Source organism: Rhinopithecus bieti, unplaced genomic scaffold (assembly GCF_001698545.2).
Source record: "Rhinopithecus bieti isolate Rb0 unplaced genomic scaffold, ASM169854v2 scaffold_28016, whole genome shotgun sequence".
Classification (NCBI taxonomy): domain Eukaryota; kingdom Metazoa; phylum Chordata; class Mammalia; order Primates; family Cercopithecidae; genus Rhinopithecus; species Rhinopithecus bieti.
The window spans coordinates 4,515,741-4,535,759 of NW_016813202.1; the positions used below are offsets into that span (position 1 = coordinate 4,515,741).

At 43.6% G+C, this 20,019-nt stretch overlaps 1 protein-coding gene across 4 annotated transcripts in view; it reads left to right on the forward strand.

The window, feature by feature from the left end:
- The window catches only part of NPAS2 (neuronal PAS domain protein 2), a 181,032-nt gene that overhangs the window by 94,586 nt on the left and 66,427 nt on the right, over positions 1 to 20,019 (forward strand). For all 4 annotated transcript variants that reach the window (XM_017847801.1, XM_017847802.1, XM_017847803.1 and 1 more), the window contains exon 3: positions 13,703 to 13,851. In XM_017847801.1, coding sequence (XP_017703290.1) covers positions 13,703 to 13,851 — 149 coding nt within the window. The remainder of the gene's footprint in view (positions 1 to 13,702; positions 13,852 to 20,019) is intronic.

A 20,019-nucleotide genomic window follows, 5' to 3' on the forward strand; every position in this document is an offset into this window, starting at 1 on the left:
TGTTAGCCAGGATGGTCTCGATCTCCTGACCTCGTGATCCGCCCGTCTCGGCCTCCCAAAGTGCTGGGATTACAGGCTTGAGCCACCGTGCCCGGCTGCCACTGTTAATATTATAGCATATTCCCTATCAGCCTTTTTCATACATTTCCATTAATTTCTTTTTTTTTCTTTTTTCTTTTCTTTTTTTTTTTTTTTGAGACAGAGTCTAGCTCTGTCGCCCGGGCTGTAGTGCATTGCAGTGGCACAGTGTCGGCTCACTGCAACCTCCACCTCCCGGGTTTAAGCCATCCTCCTGCCTCAGCCTTCCTAGTAGCTGGGATTACATGCATGCACCACCACGCCTGGCTAATTTTTGTATTTTTAGTACAGATGGGGTTTCACCATGTTGGCCAGGCTAGTCTCAAACTCCTGGCCTCAAGTGATCCACCAGCCTTGGCCTCCCAGAGTGCTGGGATTACAGGCGTGAACCACAGCACCCGGCTTCCATTCTGTTTTAATAGGAATGTTCACAGATGCTCTTTGTTAATGTGGATGACCAGCTCTAATGTATTCTTTAGAAAAGTTCACCTTTTATGGACAGCACTGTCTTCACTGAGCATCACATGCTGCAGTTGCCTCTTAAAACTGTGAGCACCTATCTGGTATATTTCAGTTCTACCAGAAATTTGTGTTCCTTCTACAACCTCAGTCTTAGGCACTGTGGAGACTACAAAAGAAGAACAAGGCCTAGTCCTGATATGCCTTCTAGAAAGGGTCAGTTTGCTCAGTTTATAAAACTTGGATTTGGGAATCCTAGTGCTGCACCCTTTTCAGTTCCTGTCCCATCCTATAATGCAGAGCTAGTGACCCCAGGTAAGATACGGCAGAATTCCCCATCTAGAAGGAACTTGGGTATCAGTGAGTCTTTGGTTTAGGCATGAACTATTCTGGGTTTCTGTTGCTATGTAACAAACCACCCCAAAGTGTGAGGGATTAAAGCAATGGCATTCATTTTGCTCATGGATCTTTAGGGTAGGGCTTGGCAGGGAGTGCCTGTTTTGTTCCAGGTGGATCAGCCAGAGTAGCTCAAAGATGGTGGGTAGAACCCTCTGAAGACATGCTCACTCCCACACCTTTGGTTGATGTTGGCTTTCAACCAGCACGTCCACTGGAAGTAGCTTTCCCTATGGAGCTATGGCTTCCTCACAACACATGGTTGCATTCAAGGGCGAGTGTCATGGGGAAGCTCCATCTCCTCTTAGTCCCTGGCTTTGGAAGTCAAACATTGTCACTGCTGCTGCTATCTATTCATTAGGAGCCAACAGCCAAAGCCAGCCTATATTCAAGGGAAGGAGAATTAGAACCCATCTTTTGATGAGCTTTCGAGAATTTAAAATGCTGTGTGTCAGAATCACCATATCAATGTCCTGTCTATTTTTTAAGAGGAAACTGAGGTCTGTGGGGTTGGGAGTGCCTTACTTACTCTCACCTGGCGTAGATGCAGAACGAGGATGAGAACTCACATCTTCTGAAGCCTGTCTGATGCTCATCTCAGCCAATCCAAATCGTCTGGATTCTGCTGTTCCCTCCACCACTCTTCATCTCCTGGTCGAAACTGGGAACATGAAAATAGGATGCCTCATAGAATGCCTTTAGCTCCTCACCATAGAGACCTTCCAAGGACAAGAAGTCACTCTTCAGAGAACTGCACATCTGTTTGCATAGCTACTACTGTACCTCTTATTCAAATACCAGCTCTTTTTGGCAGCAAGGGAGCCTGCTGTTGCTTCCTTCAGCAGTTCTGAACATAGCTTTCCAACTTGATTGGAAAGCATTTAATTTATGAACTTTCACTCCATTTGGTCAACTGTCTTTGATTCAGAGAACATCTTCTGTATTCCCCCATCAGGATGTCTCTGTTAACTCAGTTAACAGAACTAGACTTAGTGGAGCCAGTTTAAAAGATGGCACCCTTGGGAAGAGGCACCAGGAGAAGCATCCTAGTAGCAGGGAAGCCTGATAGATGTTACAGATAGTTTCCCAATGGGTGCCAGAGATGCATAAGCTGAAGATATTGCCAGCCAGAGCAGTCCACACTTGAAATGGATTAAAAGGAAGAGCCTGCTAGGAATGATAGATTTTCCCCTCTTTTCTCTTTTACTGCTTTTATCCTCATTCCTGATCCAGCTCAAAGATGAGGAATTCCAATTCAATGGTTTTTAATTTTTTCCCAAGGGAAACATGGGCCTTTTGGTGACGTATAAAATGCACCTGGACCACTATGCGTGTGCTTGTGAATTTAAGGAAGAGAGAGGGCCAAGGACACAAACTTGGGGGTGCACGTTGACATTCACCTGCATGCTCAAACTATTCTTGGCACAGGGCCTCTCCCAGCAGGATGGGAAATGAGCATCTTCCTTCCTCCTCTGTGCCACAGGCCCCTCAGAAGGACCTGATCCCCATCCCAGCTACAGTCATGCCTCTTGGGCAGCTGGGTGTGAAGTCCAGTCTTGCACACTTAGTGTGCACACCTGTGTCATCTCTCCACCAAGAAGGAGGGGAGAGAAGCGTTGAGTATGGTGTATATAATATGCATCTGTCTTACGAAATCCTCTCAGAGAAGGGCCTCCAAGGTTCCACCTGTGGGAGAAACCCGAGGGGGTGTGGGTGTGGGTGTGTGGGTGTGTGTGGCACTTTGCCTTGGAACCATGGCCCTCTCCTGCCTTGCACTATGTGGTGACTCTCCTTCCTTCGGCCCTCCTGAAATACCATAGACACAGTCCCTTTGTAAGAGTGTGGGGCTGCTGTGCTAGGACTCACTTGGATCCTGAGCTGCAAGTACAACCCTCCTCTGGAATTCCAGAGTTCTAGAGAGCTACGCCTGAGGCGCACATCTACTCTCAGAGGGTAGGGAAGCATAGGACAGTAGTTTTATTGGGTTAGTAAAACTCCATGTTGATGTGCAATGGCGGATTCCTTTTGATGCTTTTTTAATGTCAGCTCATTCCAGAGCAATACACTAATACCAAGGGAAGAAGGGCCTGCCCAGTTCATCTGTCATTCTCTTTGTTCTGCAAGAACTACCCAGAAATATGTTTCTTCAAGAGTCTCTTATAATTACAGTCCAGCTCACCCCATATGCTTTTCTGCAAAAGGATCTTATTAACAGCCCCTGCCACCAGGCTTTTATATTCTGTGTTCCCACCCTTTGATTCCTATAGGTCTTTTGCAAACTCTTTTACTATATGAAAAGATATATGAGAGTTTTGGATCTTGGTGAGATGGAGTTAGCCTACTCCGTCCTGTCCATTGCAATGAATGCAGCTGTAAAGCCTGAGCAGAATTCATGAAACAGCTATTTGAGGACCCTGAAGAGTAAATAGTAGGGTGCAGACTGGGGAAGCACTACCAAACCAGCAGCGAGTTCACCATTTTTTCCCCTGTAATATCTCCTAGCATAGACAATGCCCCACACCCAGAAGTGGGCCTCTGCTGACAGAGAGAGGACCAGGAGCTCTAGTACTGGCTTAAGGAGCAGGAACAAGGTCTCCTAATGCTCAGATTGTGCAAGGTTAAATCTGTCCTTTTTTGTTTTTTTCTCTATTTCCTTGCATCCTAGAAGCAATCCTCTGACAGCAGCACAGCAGGAGCAGCAATGACAATCAGAAACCACATGAAACCTTTTATGCAGAGGGCGGGGAACCTCTCTCCAGACAGAGCAGCTACACTTCCAAGAGGGTGGGATGAAACCCTGCTGCTTTCTTCCCCCTTGCTGTCTATCTTCCTACTGCTTGGCCCCAGATGAAAGCGCAGAGGTAGGTAGTATGAGGCAGGGTAGGATAAATAGAGCCAGCTTTCTGGCCAATGGAACAGAAAGGGAGCCTCGGAACCAGAAGGTACTGGGCAGATTTCAGAGAGGAAGGTGCTCAGGAAAGTGACTCTATAAAGCTGGTTGTGAGTTTCTGCGCTGACCCCTGAGCTGAATCTGCATGGATCTGATCTTGAGCAGCATACCATAGACACTCAGTCTGAACTTCAGAATAGACCACCACCCAGGGTCTAACACTGGCCATGTGGAACGTATTTTAGTAGCACTATGGATTTCTCATCAGAAACCAGGGAAGCCTTCTGATAGGGGTACAATATTTTTCAAATGTTGAAAGAAAAGAGCTATTAACCCAGAATTCTACATGCAGTGAAAATATCCTTCAGGAATGAAGGTAAAATGAAGATATTTTCAAATGAATGAAAACTTCCTGTCAAGAGACCTGCTCTGAGAGAGTTACTAAAGGTTTTTTTCAGCAGAAAGGAAATGACACGAAATAGAAACTTGGAATAGGAAGAATAAAGGAAGAATAACAGAAATGGTAAATATTTGACAAAAACAGCATAATCTGACAGGGTATTCAGTGTATGTATAGACAGCACATAAGACAATTGCTGCATAAAAAAGGGGGGAAGGTAGAGGGGGCTGTATAGAGAAAAGTTTCTAGATTCCATTTGAAATGATAAAATGTTCTACGTGGACTTTGAAAAGACACGTTTATATATTACAATCCCTAAAATTATTACTAAAAGTCATACAAAGAAATATAGAGGGCAAAGAAATAGATAAATTAAAATGAAATACTAAAAAATGTTTAAACAATCCAAAAGAAGTCAGGAAAGGGGAAATAACCCAAACAAAGAAAACATGTTAAAACAGAAGATATAAATCCAAGCATATCAGTGATTACATTAAATACAAATTGTCTAAATATGCCAACTAAAAAACAGATTTTGTTGCAATGATTTTTTTTTCAATAACCTAAATACCTAAATATATGCTGTCTGCAAGACAGTCAACTCAAATATAGATAGAGGGTGAAAGTAAAACTATGGAAAATGATATACCACACAAACACTAATTAAAGAAAGCCAGAATGGTTCTATTAATATTAAATGAAATAGATTTCAGAGCAATGAAATTTACTAGGAATAAAGAGTGACATTACATAATGATAAAGGATCAATTCACCAAGAACAGATAACAATTCTAATATGTATACACCTAAAAACAAAGCTTCAAAGTGCATGAAGCACAACCTGAAGAAGTTAGATGAGTCTTTAATATGCTCCTCTTAGGAATAGAACTAGTAGAGTAAACTTCAGCAAGGATATAGAAGAATTGAAAAATACCATCAGCCAACAGAATCTGATTGGTATTTATACAACATTCCACTCAACAATAGCAGAATACACGTATTTCCAAGTACATATTGAACATTTACCAAGGTAGACCAAACCCTGCTTCATAAAACAAATGTAAATAAATTCAGATGAAAAAGTAGAAACAGAAAGATAGCAGGAAAAATATCTCCACATCTTGGAAATTAAACAACGAACTTTGTAGTAATCCATGGGTCAAAGAGAAAGTCTCAACGATATTAGAAAATATTTTAGTTGAATAGAAATGAACATATAACATTTCAAAATTAGTGGGTTGCCGCGAAAACAATGCTTAGAGGGAAACTTGCAACATTAAATGCTCATACTAGAAAAAAAGGAAGGGTCTCAAATCAACAAGTAACCTTCTACCCTAAGAAACTAGAAACAAAAGCAAAATAAACTCACAGCAAGAAAGATGGAAATTAGAGATAAACACAGAAAGTAATAAAATTAAAAACAGAAAAACAATACAGAAAAATAAACTAAACTAAAAGGTGGCTTTTTAAAAGATTGGCCGGGCACAGTGGCTCATGCCTATAATCCCAGCAGTTTGGGAGGCTGAGGTGGGGGGATCACTTGAGGTCAGGAGTTCAAAACCAGCCTGACCACCATGGTGAAACCCCGTCTCTACTAAAAATACAAAAATTAGTCAGGCGTGGTGGCAGGCGCCTGTAATTCCAACTACTTGGTAGGCTGAAGCAGGAGAATCGCTTGAACCCGGGAGATGGAGGCTGCAGTGAGCCGAGATCATGCCACTGCACTTCATCCTGGGTGACAAGAGCGAAACTCCATCTAAAAAAAATAATAAAAATGATATAAAGTCAATAAAATTGGTAAGTCTGTCAAGGGACTGAAAAAGGCACAATTTATCAATAGCAGGAATAAGAAGGGGTATCATTAGGTATTCTGAGAAATTCAAAGGGCCATAAGGAAATACTAGGAACAATTAGATCCACATAAAATCCAACCACTTAGATGAGATGGGCCAATTCCTTAAAAACCACAACTACCAAACTCACCAAAGATGAAAGAGAAAACCTAGAGTCCTATAACTAAGAAATTGAATTTGTATTTGAAAACCTGAACAGGAAATCTCCAGACCCAGATTATTTCACTGGTGAATTCTGCCAAACATTAAAAGAAGAAATGTCACCAGTTCTGTTCACACTCTTCCAGAAAGTTGAAGATGAGGAAGTACTTTCCAATTTATTTTATGATACCAGCATTACCCAAAGACAGTATGAGAAAGGGAATCTACAGAACAGCACTTTTCATAAGTGTAGATACAAAATTTCTCAACAACACATTAGCAAACTATATCTAACTATATATATATATATGTATATATATATATATTTAAATTACAATCAAGTGGAGCTTATCTAGGAAATGCAAGGCTATTCAGAATTCAGAAATCAATGTAATCCACTACGTTATGAAGTTATAAAAGAAAAACCACATGATTATATCAATTGATGCGGAAAAGACTTTGGCAAATTGCAACATCTATTCATGAAATAAAATCAATACTTAAAATAGATTATAAATGTAAATATAAAATACATAAAACTATAAAATCATAAGAAACAAAAATAGGAGACAGTCTTTGTAGTCTATAGAGTTAGACAAAGAGTTCCTAGACCTAACACCAAAAGTACAACTCATAAGAGAAAAAATTGTTAACCTGGACCTCATCAAAATTAAAAACTCACTCTGTAAGTTACTATTAAGAGAATGAAAAGGCAAGCAATAGTCGGGTAGAAAATACTGACAAATCACATATCTGACAAAAGACTTGTGTCCAGAAAATACAAGCAACTCTCAAATCTCAATAGTAAGGAAGTAGACAACCCAATTTTAAAATGGGCAAAAGATATGAACAGATGTTTCCTCAAAGAGGGTCTACAGATGTCAAAAAAAGTGAAAAGATGTCCACTGCCATTAGCCATTAGAGACGTGCAAATTAAGCCACTAATAATGTACCACCTCAACTTTCTTAGATTAACTAAAATATAAAGTACTGATAGTATTAATTCCCTTTAAGGTTGTAGAACACTGGATCATTCATTGCTGGTAGAGAGGTAGAATGGCATGGCCACTCTGGAAGACAGTTTGGTAGTTTCTTATAAACATATAGTTTCCATATGACCCAGATGTTCTAGTCCTGGGTTCTTTACTTCAGAAAAATACAAACACATTCACTGAAAAACCTGTACACCAATGGGCATAGCAGCTCTATTCATAATTACCCAAACTGGAAACCATCCAAATTTCTTCAATGGGTGAATGCGTGAACTGGCTGTGGAACACCCACACAGTAGAAAACTCCTCACCAACGAGAAGGCACACGGTATTGACAGACACAAGTTGGATAAATCTCAAAGGCATTATGCTGGGTAGAAGCAGCCAGGCTCAGAAGGTTACATGCTATAGGATTATGCTTTTATGACATTCTCGAAAAGAGAGCATAGGGATGGAGAACAGAGGAGAGCTGGCCAGGGTTTTCGGGCAGTGGAGGGCATGAGAGAGTTTTGCAGAGAGCTGTCTCGTGTCTTGATGGTGATGACTGTTCCACACATTTATACATGTGCTAAAATGCATAGAACCGTGCCCCTGAAGAAAAAGGCTCACTGTGTGTTAATTTTAAGGAAAAACAAAAAACAAATGTTTTAAAGCATCCAGCGTCAGCATCACTTTTTTGAGGCTAATGAAGTTTGACTGAACCTTACTTGGCTCTTTCCCTGCATCCCCCGCTGCGGTCGCCAGGGAGCAGCAGTGCAGTGCTGGGCTTTGGGGTGGAGGAGCCTCCTGGACCCTTCCTGTCTCTACTCACTTCCCATTAAGTTGGGTTCCTCATCCTTTTCTGAGGACTCATTTCATTTCCTTTCCCTGTCCCCACTCATCCAAAAGCTCAGACCAGGTTTGCTTGGTCTGCCATTCACGGCTGTGCCATCAGCCTCCCCCTGCCTCCCCACCCTATCCTTCCCTTCTCCAATGGAGCCGGACTCTGCTGCCAGACTTGACCACCCGGCTTTCCCCTGGGCTGTCCTCTCCACTCCTGACCATGCACCCCACGAAGCCATCTCATATGCTTGCCTCTGGGGACTCTGTGGCTGGGCTCCCTCCTTGGTGAACACCCTTGACGATTCGTTGGAACTTCTCACCGAGCAGTAGTGTATTGCACCCCCTGTACCAGCTTCTGAGGAGTGAGTTCAATCTCTTCCTCTAGACACTGAGCTGCTTTTAGCTGAGGGCCAAGACCTCTTCACTGGTGCCTCCTCCATATTGCTTGATGGAGCGCCTTGTGCGCAGAAGGTGCAAATCAGAGAAGATAGAACAAAGGATATTTTTCCTGTCTCTCATTGCCCTGGTCCAGAGAACCCTCAAATCAGAAGTGGAAGAGGCCCTGTCAAAGGGGGAGGGTGTGAGAAGATGTTAGTCAAAGGGTAGAAAGCTTCAGTTAGACAGGAGGAATCAGATTTTGAGATCTATTGCACAGCAGGGTGACTGTAGTTAATAACAACATACAGTGTTGTATATTTCAAAATTGCAAGGAGAGTAAATGTCAGATGTCTCACCACAAATAAGTGAAGTGACAGATATGGTAATTAGCTTCATTCAATCATTCCATGTTGTGTATATATATATATATATACATCTAAACATCACATTGTACCCCATAAACATGTACCATTATTATGGGTCCTGGAGGGTAACCTGTCCCCCACTTCCCTGGAGATCTGTCTGTATTGCATTTAATAAATAGATGTTTGAGTTCTACCCATGAGTGCCTTTCTGCCTCAATCCCCTACCATGTGTATCCAGATAGGATAGTTGTGCTGTATGGCACACAATCCCCAAATCTCATTAAAGCCGATGTGCTCATCAGCTTTAATGAGGAATGAGGCAGATTTTGCCTCATTTTTTAAAAGGAATGAGGCAGATTTTGCACAGACTCTTCATGCTTCTCCCTGGGAACCGACATGGCACTTGTGCCTACATATTCTTGGCCGAGCGAAGGGGCAGGGAAGCGCAATCCTACTGTGTCTAGAAGACAAACTGGAAATATTTGGTGAACAGAAATCCTAACACCACAGGTGACCACCAAAGTGGGAAAGGCCGCTCCTCCTAGGAGCGGAAGTGAGGGTCACAGTCTTCCCTTGATTTCTTGCAGTATCCTCCCCAAGAGGGAACGCAAACACCAGCCTCCTGTTAGTGTGTGGCACTGTTTCTCTGCACGGGTGCTTAGTTTTTGTGCTATAAACTCAAGCAGCCAGAATGAGTCACTCTCAGTTCTGTGTTCCCAGAACACTGGGTCCATAGGTCCATAACAGATCATGCCACGGTGATTTGGAGGGAGCTGTAGGAAGTGGCAGGAGGGTGCACAGCCTCACAGTGTGGGCCCTGGGCAGCCTGTGCCACCACTTCCCAGACCTGTGATGTTGGTGAGTTACACAGCCACTCAGTGCCGCGCTCCTTCCCCTTGGAATGGAAATGCAATAGTACCTGCCTTAAAGGGTTGCCATGAGGATTGAAGGAATGAATGGATGTAAAGCTCTTAACGTGGTGCCCGTTACATACATAGTAAGTGCCCAGCAAGTGTTACCTGTGTAACCCGACCCAAACTCCCAAGATGCTCGATGATGGACGCTTCAGAACAGATAACCTAAGGCCCTGCATTCAAAAATCAATATCCATGTATATTTAAAACAAACACATACCTTCCCTTCCTCCCTCCCTTGGTCTCTCTCTCGCTCTCTGTTATTCTCTCTCTCTCTCTTATTCTCTCTCTCTCTCTCTCTCTCTCGCTCTCTCATCTTTTATTATTTCTCTCTCTCTCTTAATAAGAAGATAACAAACAACCCAACTGGAAAATAGGCAGAAGGTTTGAACAAACACTTCACAAAATAAGATACATAAATGGCCATTAAGCATGTAAAAGATGTCCAACATCACTCGTCACCAGAAAATGCAAATCCAAGCCATAACATTTCAATGGCTAAAGTTAAAAAAAAAAAAAAAAAATGCTCATAACACCAAGTGTTGACAGGGATTGCAGCAACCGGGACTTTCATACATTGCTGGTGGAAAAGCAAAGACAGTGTAGCCAGCTTTGTGCAGCCCTGTCTTATCAGGTTAAACATACGCTTACCAGATGACCCAGCAATTCCATGCCCCTGTATTCACCCAAGAGAAATGAATGCCTCTATCTATACGAAGATCTGTACCTGAGTATTCAGAATGGCATTATTCTTATTACCCCCAAACTGGAAATGAACCAGATGTGTGGCATATTCATACACAGGAATACTAGTCAGCAGGAAAAAGGAATGGGATGTTAATATGTGTAGCAACACGATGCATCTCAAAAATGTCATGCTAAGTCAAAGTAAAAGACTATACTGTGATTCCAGGGCTGTTAAATTCTAGACCAGGTGAAACCACCCGCAAATCAGTGGTTGCCTGTGGCTGTGGCTGGGGGTGGGCGGGTCAGTCACAAAGACACAGGAGAAACCTCTTTAGGAAGAGGGAACTGTTATCTTGATTTTGGTGGTAGTTACCCAATTAATACACCAAACTATGCACTTGAAATGGATGAATTTTACTGAATTTTTAAAAATGCCTTAAAACCCCAAAGCCTGGCCAGGCATGGTGGCTCACGCCTGTAATCCCAGCACATTTGGAGGCCGAGGCGGGTGGATCACCTGAGGTCAGGAGTTTGAGACCAGCCTGGTCAACATGGTGAAACCCCATCTCTCCTAAAAAATACAAAAATTAGCCGGGTGTGGTGGCTCGTGCCTGTAATCCCAGCTACTCGGGAGGTTGAGACAGGAGAATCGCTTGAACTGGGAGGCGGAGGTTGTAGTGAGCTGAGATCGCAGCACTACACTCCAGCCTGGGCAACAAGAGTGAGACTCTCTCTCAAAAACAAAAAACCAAAGCCTGGTTGTTGGGGTGTCTCTCAAAACCTTCATCCCAGTGTCTGTGTGTGGTGGTCTCGGGGCCTGCCGAGAGGACCCTCTTTTTGGGAATAAGGTCATTCCAGGCTCATTTTCTTTCTGTGGCCTGAGAGCAGCGGAATCAGCTGACAGCGACCAGTTTCCAGTGGGCACCACAGTGTGTCCCAGCCGGAGGTGCATGGAAACAAGCTTGTGTCTCTGTCACTAACGATGGGAGCCTTCATCAGAGTTGCTGCCAGGCCGTGTTGGTCGTCATTACACCCGTTGAAGAAGAGAACAGAGCAGTAATGAGCTGGGTGTTATCGGCTCACAAATAATTTATAATGGGCAAACTAGGACAGGAACAGAGCTTTTTTTGGCTAAGGAGGTTGCATGTCACTCTTTAAAATATAGGCCAAAAAATTATTTATAATGCATAGACACTCACTCGGAAAGTTAAAGGGTTCCTTTCTTCTCTCCCGTGTGTTTGAACATGGTCTTTTAGCCTGGACTAGCAACAAGACGCTGCAACATCTTGCCGCCACGCCTGCAGTTAGTGTGTGATGTGAGAGAGCGCAGGTAAAGAGAGTGGCTCGGCGAGGGACAGGGCCTTTGTAGAAGTCCCTTAATCCAGAATCCAAGAACAGACAGGGAGGAGGGGAGAGGCAGGAGAAGACCCCTAGGTAAAGGGTGGTGACCGCGCACATTAGCTGAGCTTTGAAGAATTGCCCACGTGTTATCAGGAAACAGCCTAAACTGAGATAGGACAGGTAAAAGATGGGTCGTGAACATGTGTGTTGAAATAAAGGCAGGTTGTGTGCAATTAGGCAGCGGCAAACTGAGTGGTTAGGGTCCTCGTGGTATCTAGGGAAAGGGTTTTTGGAAATATGTCCCTTTATGTCCAAGGGCTGTCCTGGGAAGCAGAGTCTTTATTGATACTGTTACCTGTAGATATGTATACCTGCTCCAAGGGAGGTGGATCCAAATCCAGCAGCACACTCTGTCCTGACCGCACATTGGCCAGGAGCCTCCTGGTAAAGGATTTGCTCCCCTGGGAACCATGATCCCGGGCCCCAGGTGCCTGGAAAAGCAGCAGTGTTTTATGGGCCCGGCCTCTTGGGCCCCTGTTCTCTCTCTTGAGAGCGGATTTCTGGAACAAGTCTGTCTTCAGTGAATTGGGGAGGAGTGAGCCAGCTTTCTCAGCCCTGCATCACCTTCAAATAGGTGGATTGTTGATGAAGGGCCTGTGGCATGTCATTGAAGATGGAGGCCCCTCAAGTAGCGCTGTTTCTGGACTTCTCAGGAGGGCTTTCTGCATCACGTGTTCCTTGTTGGTTGTTAATTAGTGCATCCCTGAGAGCCACGACTCCCTACTCAAGTTCCTGAGGATCTCAGGGTCCTCAGAGGTGCTTGGGTGGCTTGGGGGAGGCCCCTCCCCTCAAACGAAGCAGCTTCACTTTGATCTCTCCTATAGGTGTGCAGCACAGGGTGTCACTTATTTAAAATAGACTTTATTTTTTGGAGCATTTTTAGGCTCACAGACCAATTGAGTGATAGACACAGAGAGTTCCCATATCCCTCTGGGCCCTCCCTAGACACACTCAGCCTCCCCCATTGTCAGCGTCCCCCACCGGAGTGATGCATTAGTTATAGCTGATAAGCTTACACTGACACATTGTTACCACCCAGAGTTAACATCAAGGTGCACTCTTGTGTTGTACATTCTCCAAGTCTAGACAAATGTGTAATGACACATATCCACAAGTACGGTGTCATACAGAGTGGATTCACTGCCCTAAAAATCCTCTCTTCCTCCCTCTCTAACCCCTAGCAACCACTGAGCTTTATGCTGTCTCTGTAGTTTTGCATTTCCCAGAATGTCATATACTTGCTATCATACAATGTGTAGCTTTTTCAGACTGGCTTCTCCAACTTAGTAATATGCATTTAACTTTCCTCCATGTCATTTTAAAAAGGGTTCATCTCCTCTTAGCAGCTTGACAGCCATGTGCAGTACCTGTCCTATGTCCGCCCTGGGTCTGCACAGCCCTGGCTGTTGTGGGCAGGGTGTGTCTTACCTCCCTGAACAGGGCGATGAGCTCTTTGGAGCAGGGGCCAGGACATAGGTGCTGGTGGCACACGGGACACCTGGCCACCCCTTGGGCCCCGGAACCAGGCTGGGTGTTCTGGATTGAAGGGGACACGGTTTGAGTCTTAGGAAGGGCTCTCTGAGCACAGCCATCTCAGTCAGCAGTGTGTCCTTTGCTCTCTCAAAGTGAAAGCTCTGTGAAGTCCGAGTGAGCAGCATCCATTCTCAGAGGTAATCTGTGTGAGATTTTGCGGCTGAGTCAGAACTCACTGATTATTAATGCCATCTGTCTTTGTGGCCAAGAGTCTAGCAAAACATTTTCTATCCTCCTGCCTCGGAAATGTGGCCAGTGTGACCTTCCTGAAAGAGTTTTTTGATAAGATAGATGATCACAATAGAATGTGATCTAATAGAAAGTGCTTCTGTTTCATCGCAAAGCCTTTGTGACGTGGGATGTTCCAGTAACCTGCTCGTTTTGTGTTTACAGAGCTTCTCGAAACAAGTCTGAGAAGAAGCGTCGGGACCAGTTCAATGTTCTCATCAAAGAGCTCAGTTCCATGCTGCCTGGTAACACACGGAAAATGGACAAAACCACCGTGTTGGAAAAGGTCATCGGATTTTTGCAGAAACACAATGGTAAAGGTCACCCTTCTCTCTGTTTTTCTTCCTCCCTCCCTGTCCGTGTGGTGATGACTTCACCAATCTGGGCTGCCTGGTTGGTTTTGTCTCCCCAGCCAGGCCCAGCCTTACCAGTTGAGGGCTTCCCATTTCAAAGGCACTCCACCCTCTATCAGCCCATCTCTGGCTAGGTGGGGAGAGGGCACACACCTCCCAATTGCATTATAAGCCAGACGAGAGAATCCAAAACAACCTCACAGGCAGCACCCAGCCGAAGCAGGGTGGCATTCACAGTGACAACATCTTGATCAAAAATCCCTGGCGTAAGTGTCTTTTATTCAATGCTGAACAGACGCAGTGGCTGAGTACTCCCTTCCTGTGGGATCAGACTGTGTGGGTCATTTCATCCCTCTCTGCCACTGCCCTTGAACTCTTTGGTCTTTGGAGCTACATCATGAAAAAATACAGTGAAAAGAATGTATTTTCTTAATGTCACATTCATTGTGTTTTTATTGAGATATAATTTCCATCCCATAAAATTCACCATTTTAAAGTGTACAGTGCAGGCGTCTTTAGCATATTCACAAGGTGATGTAACCATCACCACTATCTAATTTCATCATGCCGAAAAAGAAACCCTGTATCCATTAGCGATCATTTCCCGTTCTTCCCCCTCCCTCCAGATCCTGCCAACCACTAATCTATTTTCTATCTCTATCACTTCCCCTATTCTAGGCATTTTATACAAATAGAATCATACGGTATGTGGTCTTTTGTATCTGGCTTCTTTCACTTAGCATCTGTGTTTTAGCACGCGGGAGTACTTCATTCCATTTTATGGACCAACAGTATTCTGTTGTATGGATATATTAATACCATATTTTGATTAACCATTCATCAGTTGATGGATATTTGGGTTGTTTACAATTTTTGGAAATTATGAATGATGCTGCTGTGAACATTCATGTACAAATCTGTAAGTTGATATATATTTTCACTTCTCTTGTTTGTATTCCTAGGAGGGGAATTGCTGCATTAAATGGTAGTGTTTAATTGTTTGAGGAACTGCCAAACTGTTTTCCAAGGTGGCTTGTACCAATTCACCTTCCCAGCAGCAATGTATGAGGGTTCCAATTTCTCCACATCCTTGCCAACACTTGTTACTGTCTTGTTTTATTATAACTATTATTAATACCATCTCCCTAGTGGGTATGAAGTGATATCTTATATGACTTTGATTTGAATTTCCCAATGACTAATGCTGTTTTCCTTTTCATGATCTTTTCATGTGTTTATTGGCCATTTGTGTATCTTCTTTGGAGAAATGGCCAAATCCATGGCCCGTTTTAAATCATTGATTTTCTTTTATGCTTGAGTGGTAAGAGTTCTCCATATATTCTGGATACTAGACCCTTATCTGGTATAGAATTTGAAAGTATCTTGCCCCATTCTGTGGATTGTCTTTTTACTTTTCAAGTGATACTCTTTGACACACGAAGGTTTTAAATTTTAATTGTTAATGTCCAATTTATTTTTTTTCTTTTGATTGCTTGTGCTTGAGGCATCCTATCTAAGAAACGATTGCCTAATCTAAGGTAATAAGGATTTATATCTATGTTTTCTTCCAAGAGATTTATAATTTTAAACTAGGTTAAGCATAGATATTTGATCCATTTTGTGTTTGTTTTTGTGGATGTCGTAAGGTAGGCTGTGAAAATTCATCCTTTTGCATGTGGATTTCCAGTTATCCTGGCACTCCATTCTTTTTCTAACTTTGTAGTACTTTATAAAAGTAACACATACAGAGACTATACATATCATAACTATACAGTTGAATTGATTATCACAAAGCAGACACAGCCAGGGAACCAATGACTCAGGTCAAGAAATAGAAGCCCCTTCCTGTCTTCCTCTGCTTTCCCAAAAGAAGGAACCTCTGTGCTGACTTCTAACCCCATCATAGGTTGGTTTTGCCTGTTGGGGCCTTATTCAGATGGAACCATGAATTATGCACATGATGTTTAGAGATTCCTCCCATTCTTCCAGTGCTGTTGCTGGTTCCTTTCATTAGTGTATAATATTCCATCACATGATTGCCTGCATATGCCACTTGACCCCATCCTTGAACTCACGTCTTTCTCAAATCTTTTTCTCTCCCTTTTCCTCTCCTTCAAACCCTTTTACCTGTTAGTGTGATCGCACCTACCCTGCCAGTCACCCAGGATGTTACAGAAAGTCACAGAATACTGGAGAGGGCTTATTAGCAAGCAGGAAGAGCAGAATTCTTTCCTCTTTAATCATGACACCAAACATAATAAGTCAGAAATGTCAGACTTAGTGAGGAAATAATTACAGTTCTTCCAGGCAGGCAGTGATGTGTCTCTTCCACGGAACATTTTCCTAGACAAGATGATTTCATAAAAGAGGGTGCGGCTGGGACATCAGAAAGTTTCATTATACTTCTTATTCTTTTATTATTTCTTTGATGATCATATATACCTATTAAAAATGTGACAGTAATGATATGTCCTCATATTATTTTTTTCCAAAGCTGCCCAGGAGAGAGTAAAGAACATGTTAATTGCTTTTGTTAAAAGTCAGGGAAGACCAATCAAGCAGGATTGGAATGAAGTGTTCCAGCAGTATTTGATCGCCCTGATAATTTAATCAAAATGGTTATATTTCCTAAATAATGATTTAGCCAAGTGAAATAGCAGGTTGGTTTGATTGCCAAGATATTTTGTGCAAATTACTCAAACTAGGTCAGTGCCACTGAGAAGCAGGACAGCTGTTAAATAGGACAGCTGGGATCAAGTTCATCAGCCTGACATTTATGCCAGGCTCTGTCCACTGTGGAATTACAGAATTGTCAAATCTGAGTCCTGGAAAGGATCAGTCAGCAGAAATGCAGCCTCCAAACACCGGGAGAGCCTGCTTCAGCTCACCTTTTTCCTAAGACGCAGGTCTAGTCCTCACAACCCACTTAAGCACAACCAGGATCATGCCAGGATCTCACCCGTCTCTGATTTCGTGTTCAAAAGAAAGCAGAAAATTCCTGGTACATTTTTTGAGGAAGTAGAGTTGTTAGAGCAAAACTTGGATTAAAGCAAAAAAGCAGAGCGATCACTTTACTTGCAATCCAAATGGACATGAACTCTGCAGACATCTGCAACAGAGTAGAGAATACTGACCGTAAGCATCTATGCAGGGCTTGCTGTGAGCTGCGCAGTATTCTAGGAGCTCTACATACAGGAACTCCTCTACATAGAGCTCCTCTTCATGGCAGCGCTTTTTTTTTTTTTTTTTTTGGAGACAGAGTCTTGGTCTGTCACCCAGGCTGGAGTGCAGTGGTGCAATTTTGGCTCACCGCAACCTCCGCCTCCCAGGTTCAAGCGATTCTCCTGCCTTAGCTTCCCAAGTAGCTGGGATTATAGACACGTGCCACCACATCTGGCTAATTTTTTGTATTTTTAGTGGAGATGGGGTTTTGCCACTTTGGCCAGACTGGTCTCGAATTCCTGGCCTCAAGTGATCTGCCCACCTTGGCCTCCCAAAGTGCTGGGATCACAGGCGTGAGCCACCACGCCTGGCCCATGGCAGCACTTCGAGTTAGTTCCATCGCACAGATGAAGCACACAAGGTCAAGTCACTCATCCAACTCAGACAGCCAGGAAAACGTGGAATCTAAACCCAGCAGCCTGTCTCCAGAACCCAGCAGCCTGTCTCCAGAGCCCAGCTTTTTAGCACTACACTCTATGGCTCCTCCACGAGAGGCGATCTACAGGGCTTCTTGTGGCTCTTTATACCACAGCTGCACTACAGCTGTTCCTGAGTGTGTCCATTTAGACTACTGGTTCTCAACCTTGTGTGCATATTTGAATCACCTGAAGAGCTTTTGAAAAATACTTATTACCAGGTAACCCCCCACAGACCAGTATGTCACGATCTCTAGGGGTGGGACCACACTGGGATACCAGCGTGCAAGAGAAGACTGTTCAATTTTCAGGAGTTTTGCCAAAGTTGGTAGCTTGAGATCAGCCACGGTAGGCATATTTACACCACAGAAAGGGACAAACACTGCAAATCAGGGCTGTTTGTTGTAGAGGGTGGAGAGCCTTTCACCAGCAGGTGGTCAGGTAAGGCCCAGGCATCAGCATTTTTAAAGCTCCCCAGGTGATTCCGGCGTGCAGTGAGGATTAAGAACTATGAATTTCAACATGCTTCCTGCCTTCATGCTAAAGGCAGACCACATGATAAGTAAGGACAGATGATTAGGTCCAAGTAGTTGCTATAATTATTTAGCTCTTTCCCCAATAATCTTTCAGCATTGTTGTTTTCTCAGCTTGGGAAATAAATTTTAATCCTGGACTGTACAAGTAATACAAATCAAAATGAGAATCTGATCATGATTCTTTGTAGCAAAATGTTGTAACAGTAGCTATTGTAAGAGAGACGTCCCTAAAGTCTGTAAATAGGCAGGACATATTAGACATCCTTACCTACATCCATCTAAATGTTCTACAGGGTCAGGCTGGCCTACACGTTATCCTCTTCCTGAGTGAGTCTCAAGCTGACCTAATGAAATTTTCTCCTAATATGAAATCCCATTCCTCATTCACACCTCTTTAATGTGTCTGTCTTCATGGATGGAAGGTGAGGTGGGGAGAGCTGTAGAACAAGGAGAAACTTCCCTGTTGAACAGGGTAATATTTACCCAGGACAGCTGTGGAATTTCTGCCCCATTTTCCAGGATTTTATTTGACCACATACATCTCAAACATATACTGCTTATTATTCAGATATACCAGGAGCAGTCGGGAGTTGAGCACTCTAGGAAATGGCTAAAGGTGATACTGGAGTAGAATTCTCGGGGTTGGCTCTTAATCACAATGTTTTCCTACAAAAGTGGCTCTCAGGTGGTTTTGTTTCCCTGGAAATGTGGAAACCACTTTGACCATAACACGGAATTTTATTTCCCAGTGTAACATTTTTTCCTCGATTTGAGACATCGTATCTAACATATTTTTTTAATATGCTATGAACTGAACCTTCACTTCCAAGGAGTCTAATTCAATTGTTGAAATACAAAGTGAATGAGATGGCTGCTTTCCGTGTTATTATGCTAGCGTTGACAAAATACCCAGTCACACAGAATGATCTAAAAATTACTTAGGTTAAAGAAGTGGGTCTTTCATTTTCCTTCACCATTACGTTGAATGGATCTCTATCTAAATGAAATTTGGGCTGCCATAAAGACTCCTCTGCTAGACAAACAATTAATCTACAGTTTGATCCTAGTGGTCAAAAGAGTCTTACAGTTGAGTGTGCATATTGGGGAGAAGAGGAAAGGCGTTTGTGAGGTTAATATTGTAGCACATCTTCAGTCCCTCTCTTTTCTAAGTGGCCAAACTGTGGCAACCATTTGTTTGAAGAGGTGGGGTTGCACCCTCTCTTCCTCGCCTCGGCCAGCACCACAGAACGGATTCTGGCCAAGATGTGCATGTAGCACCTGCCTCTGCTTCCCATGCTGCATTCCACCATGTGCGTATGACACCTGGCACTGGGTGTGTCCCCACAGTGCGGCCCTTCCTCCAGGGGCCCTCTCAGTGTTGTTGGCTGCCTGACCACCAGCACAGCTTCCTCTCCTGGGTTTCTTCCAGTGTTCAATTACCAAAGGCTCACTGCGGCTCTCTTGTGCCCCTTTAAAATCACAAAGACAAAAATCCAACGTTGTATAACAGCAGCAGCAACTTGTTCTTTCTGACACCTTGAAGGAAAGAACCTTCCTGGTGGAGCCAAGCACTGCTGGGAACATTGGATTTTGGGACAAGTGGGGGTTTACAGGGTCACATGCACAACTCAGCTCTTTTTTTTTTTTTTTTTTTTTTTTGAGACGGAGTCTGGCTCTGTCACCCAGGCTGGAGTGCAGTGGCGCGATCTCGGCTCACTGCAAGCTCTGCCTGCCGGGTTCCCACCAGTCTCCTGCCTCAGCCTCCCGAGGAGCTGGGACTACAGGTGCCCATCACCACCCGTGGCTAATTTGTTTTGTATTTTTAGTAGAGACGGGGTTTCACCATGTTAGCCAGGATGGTCTCGATCTCCTGACCTCGTGATCTGCCCTCCTCTGCCTCCCAAAGTGCTGGGATTACAGGCGTGAGCCACTGCGCCCGGCCATAACTCAGTTCT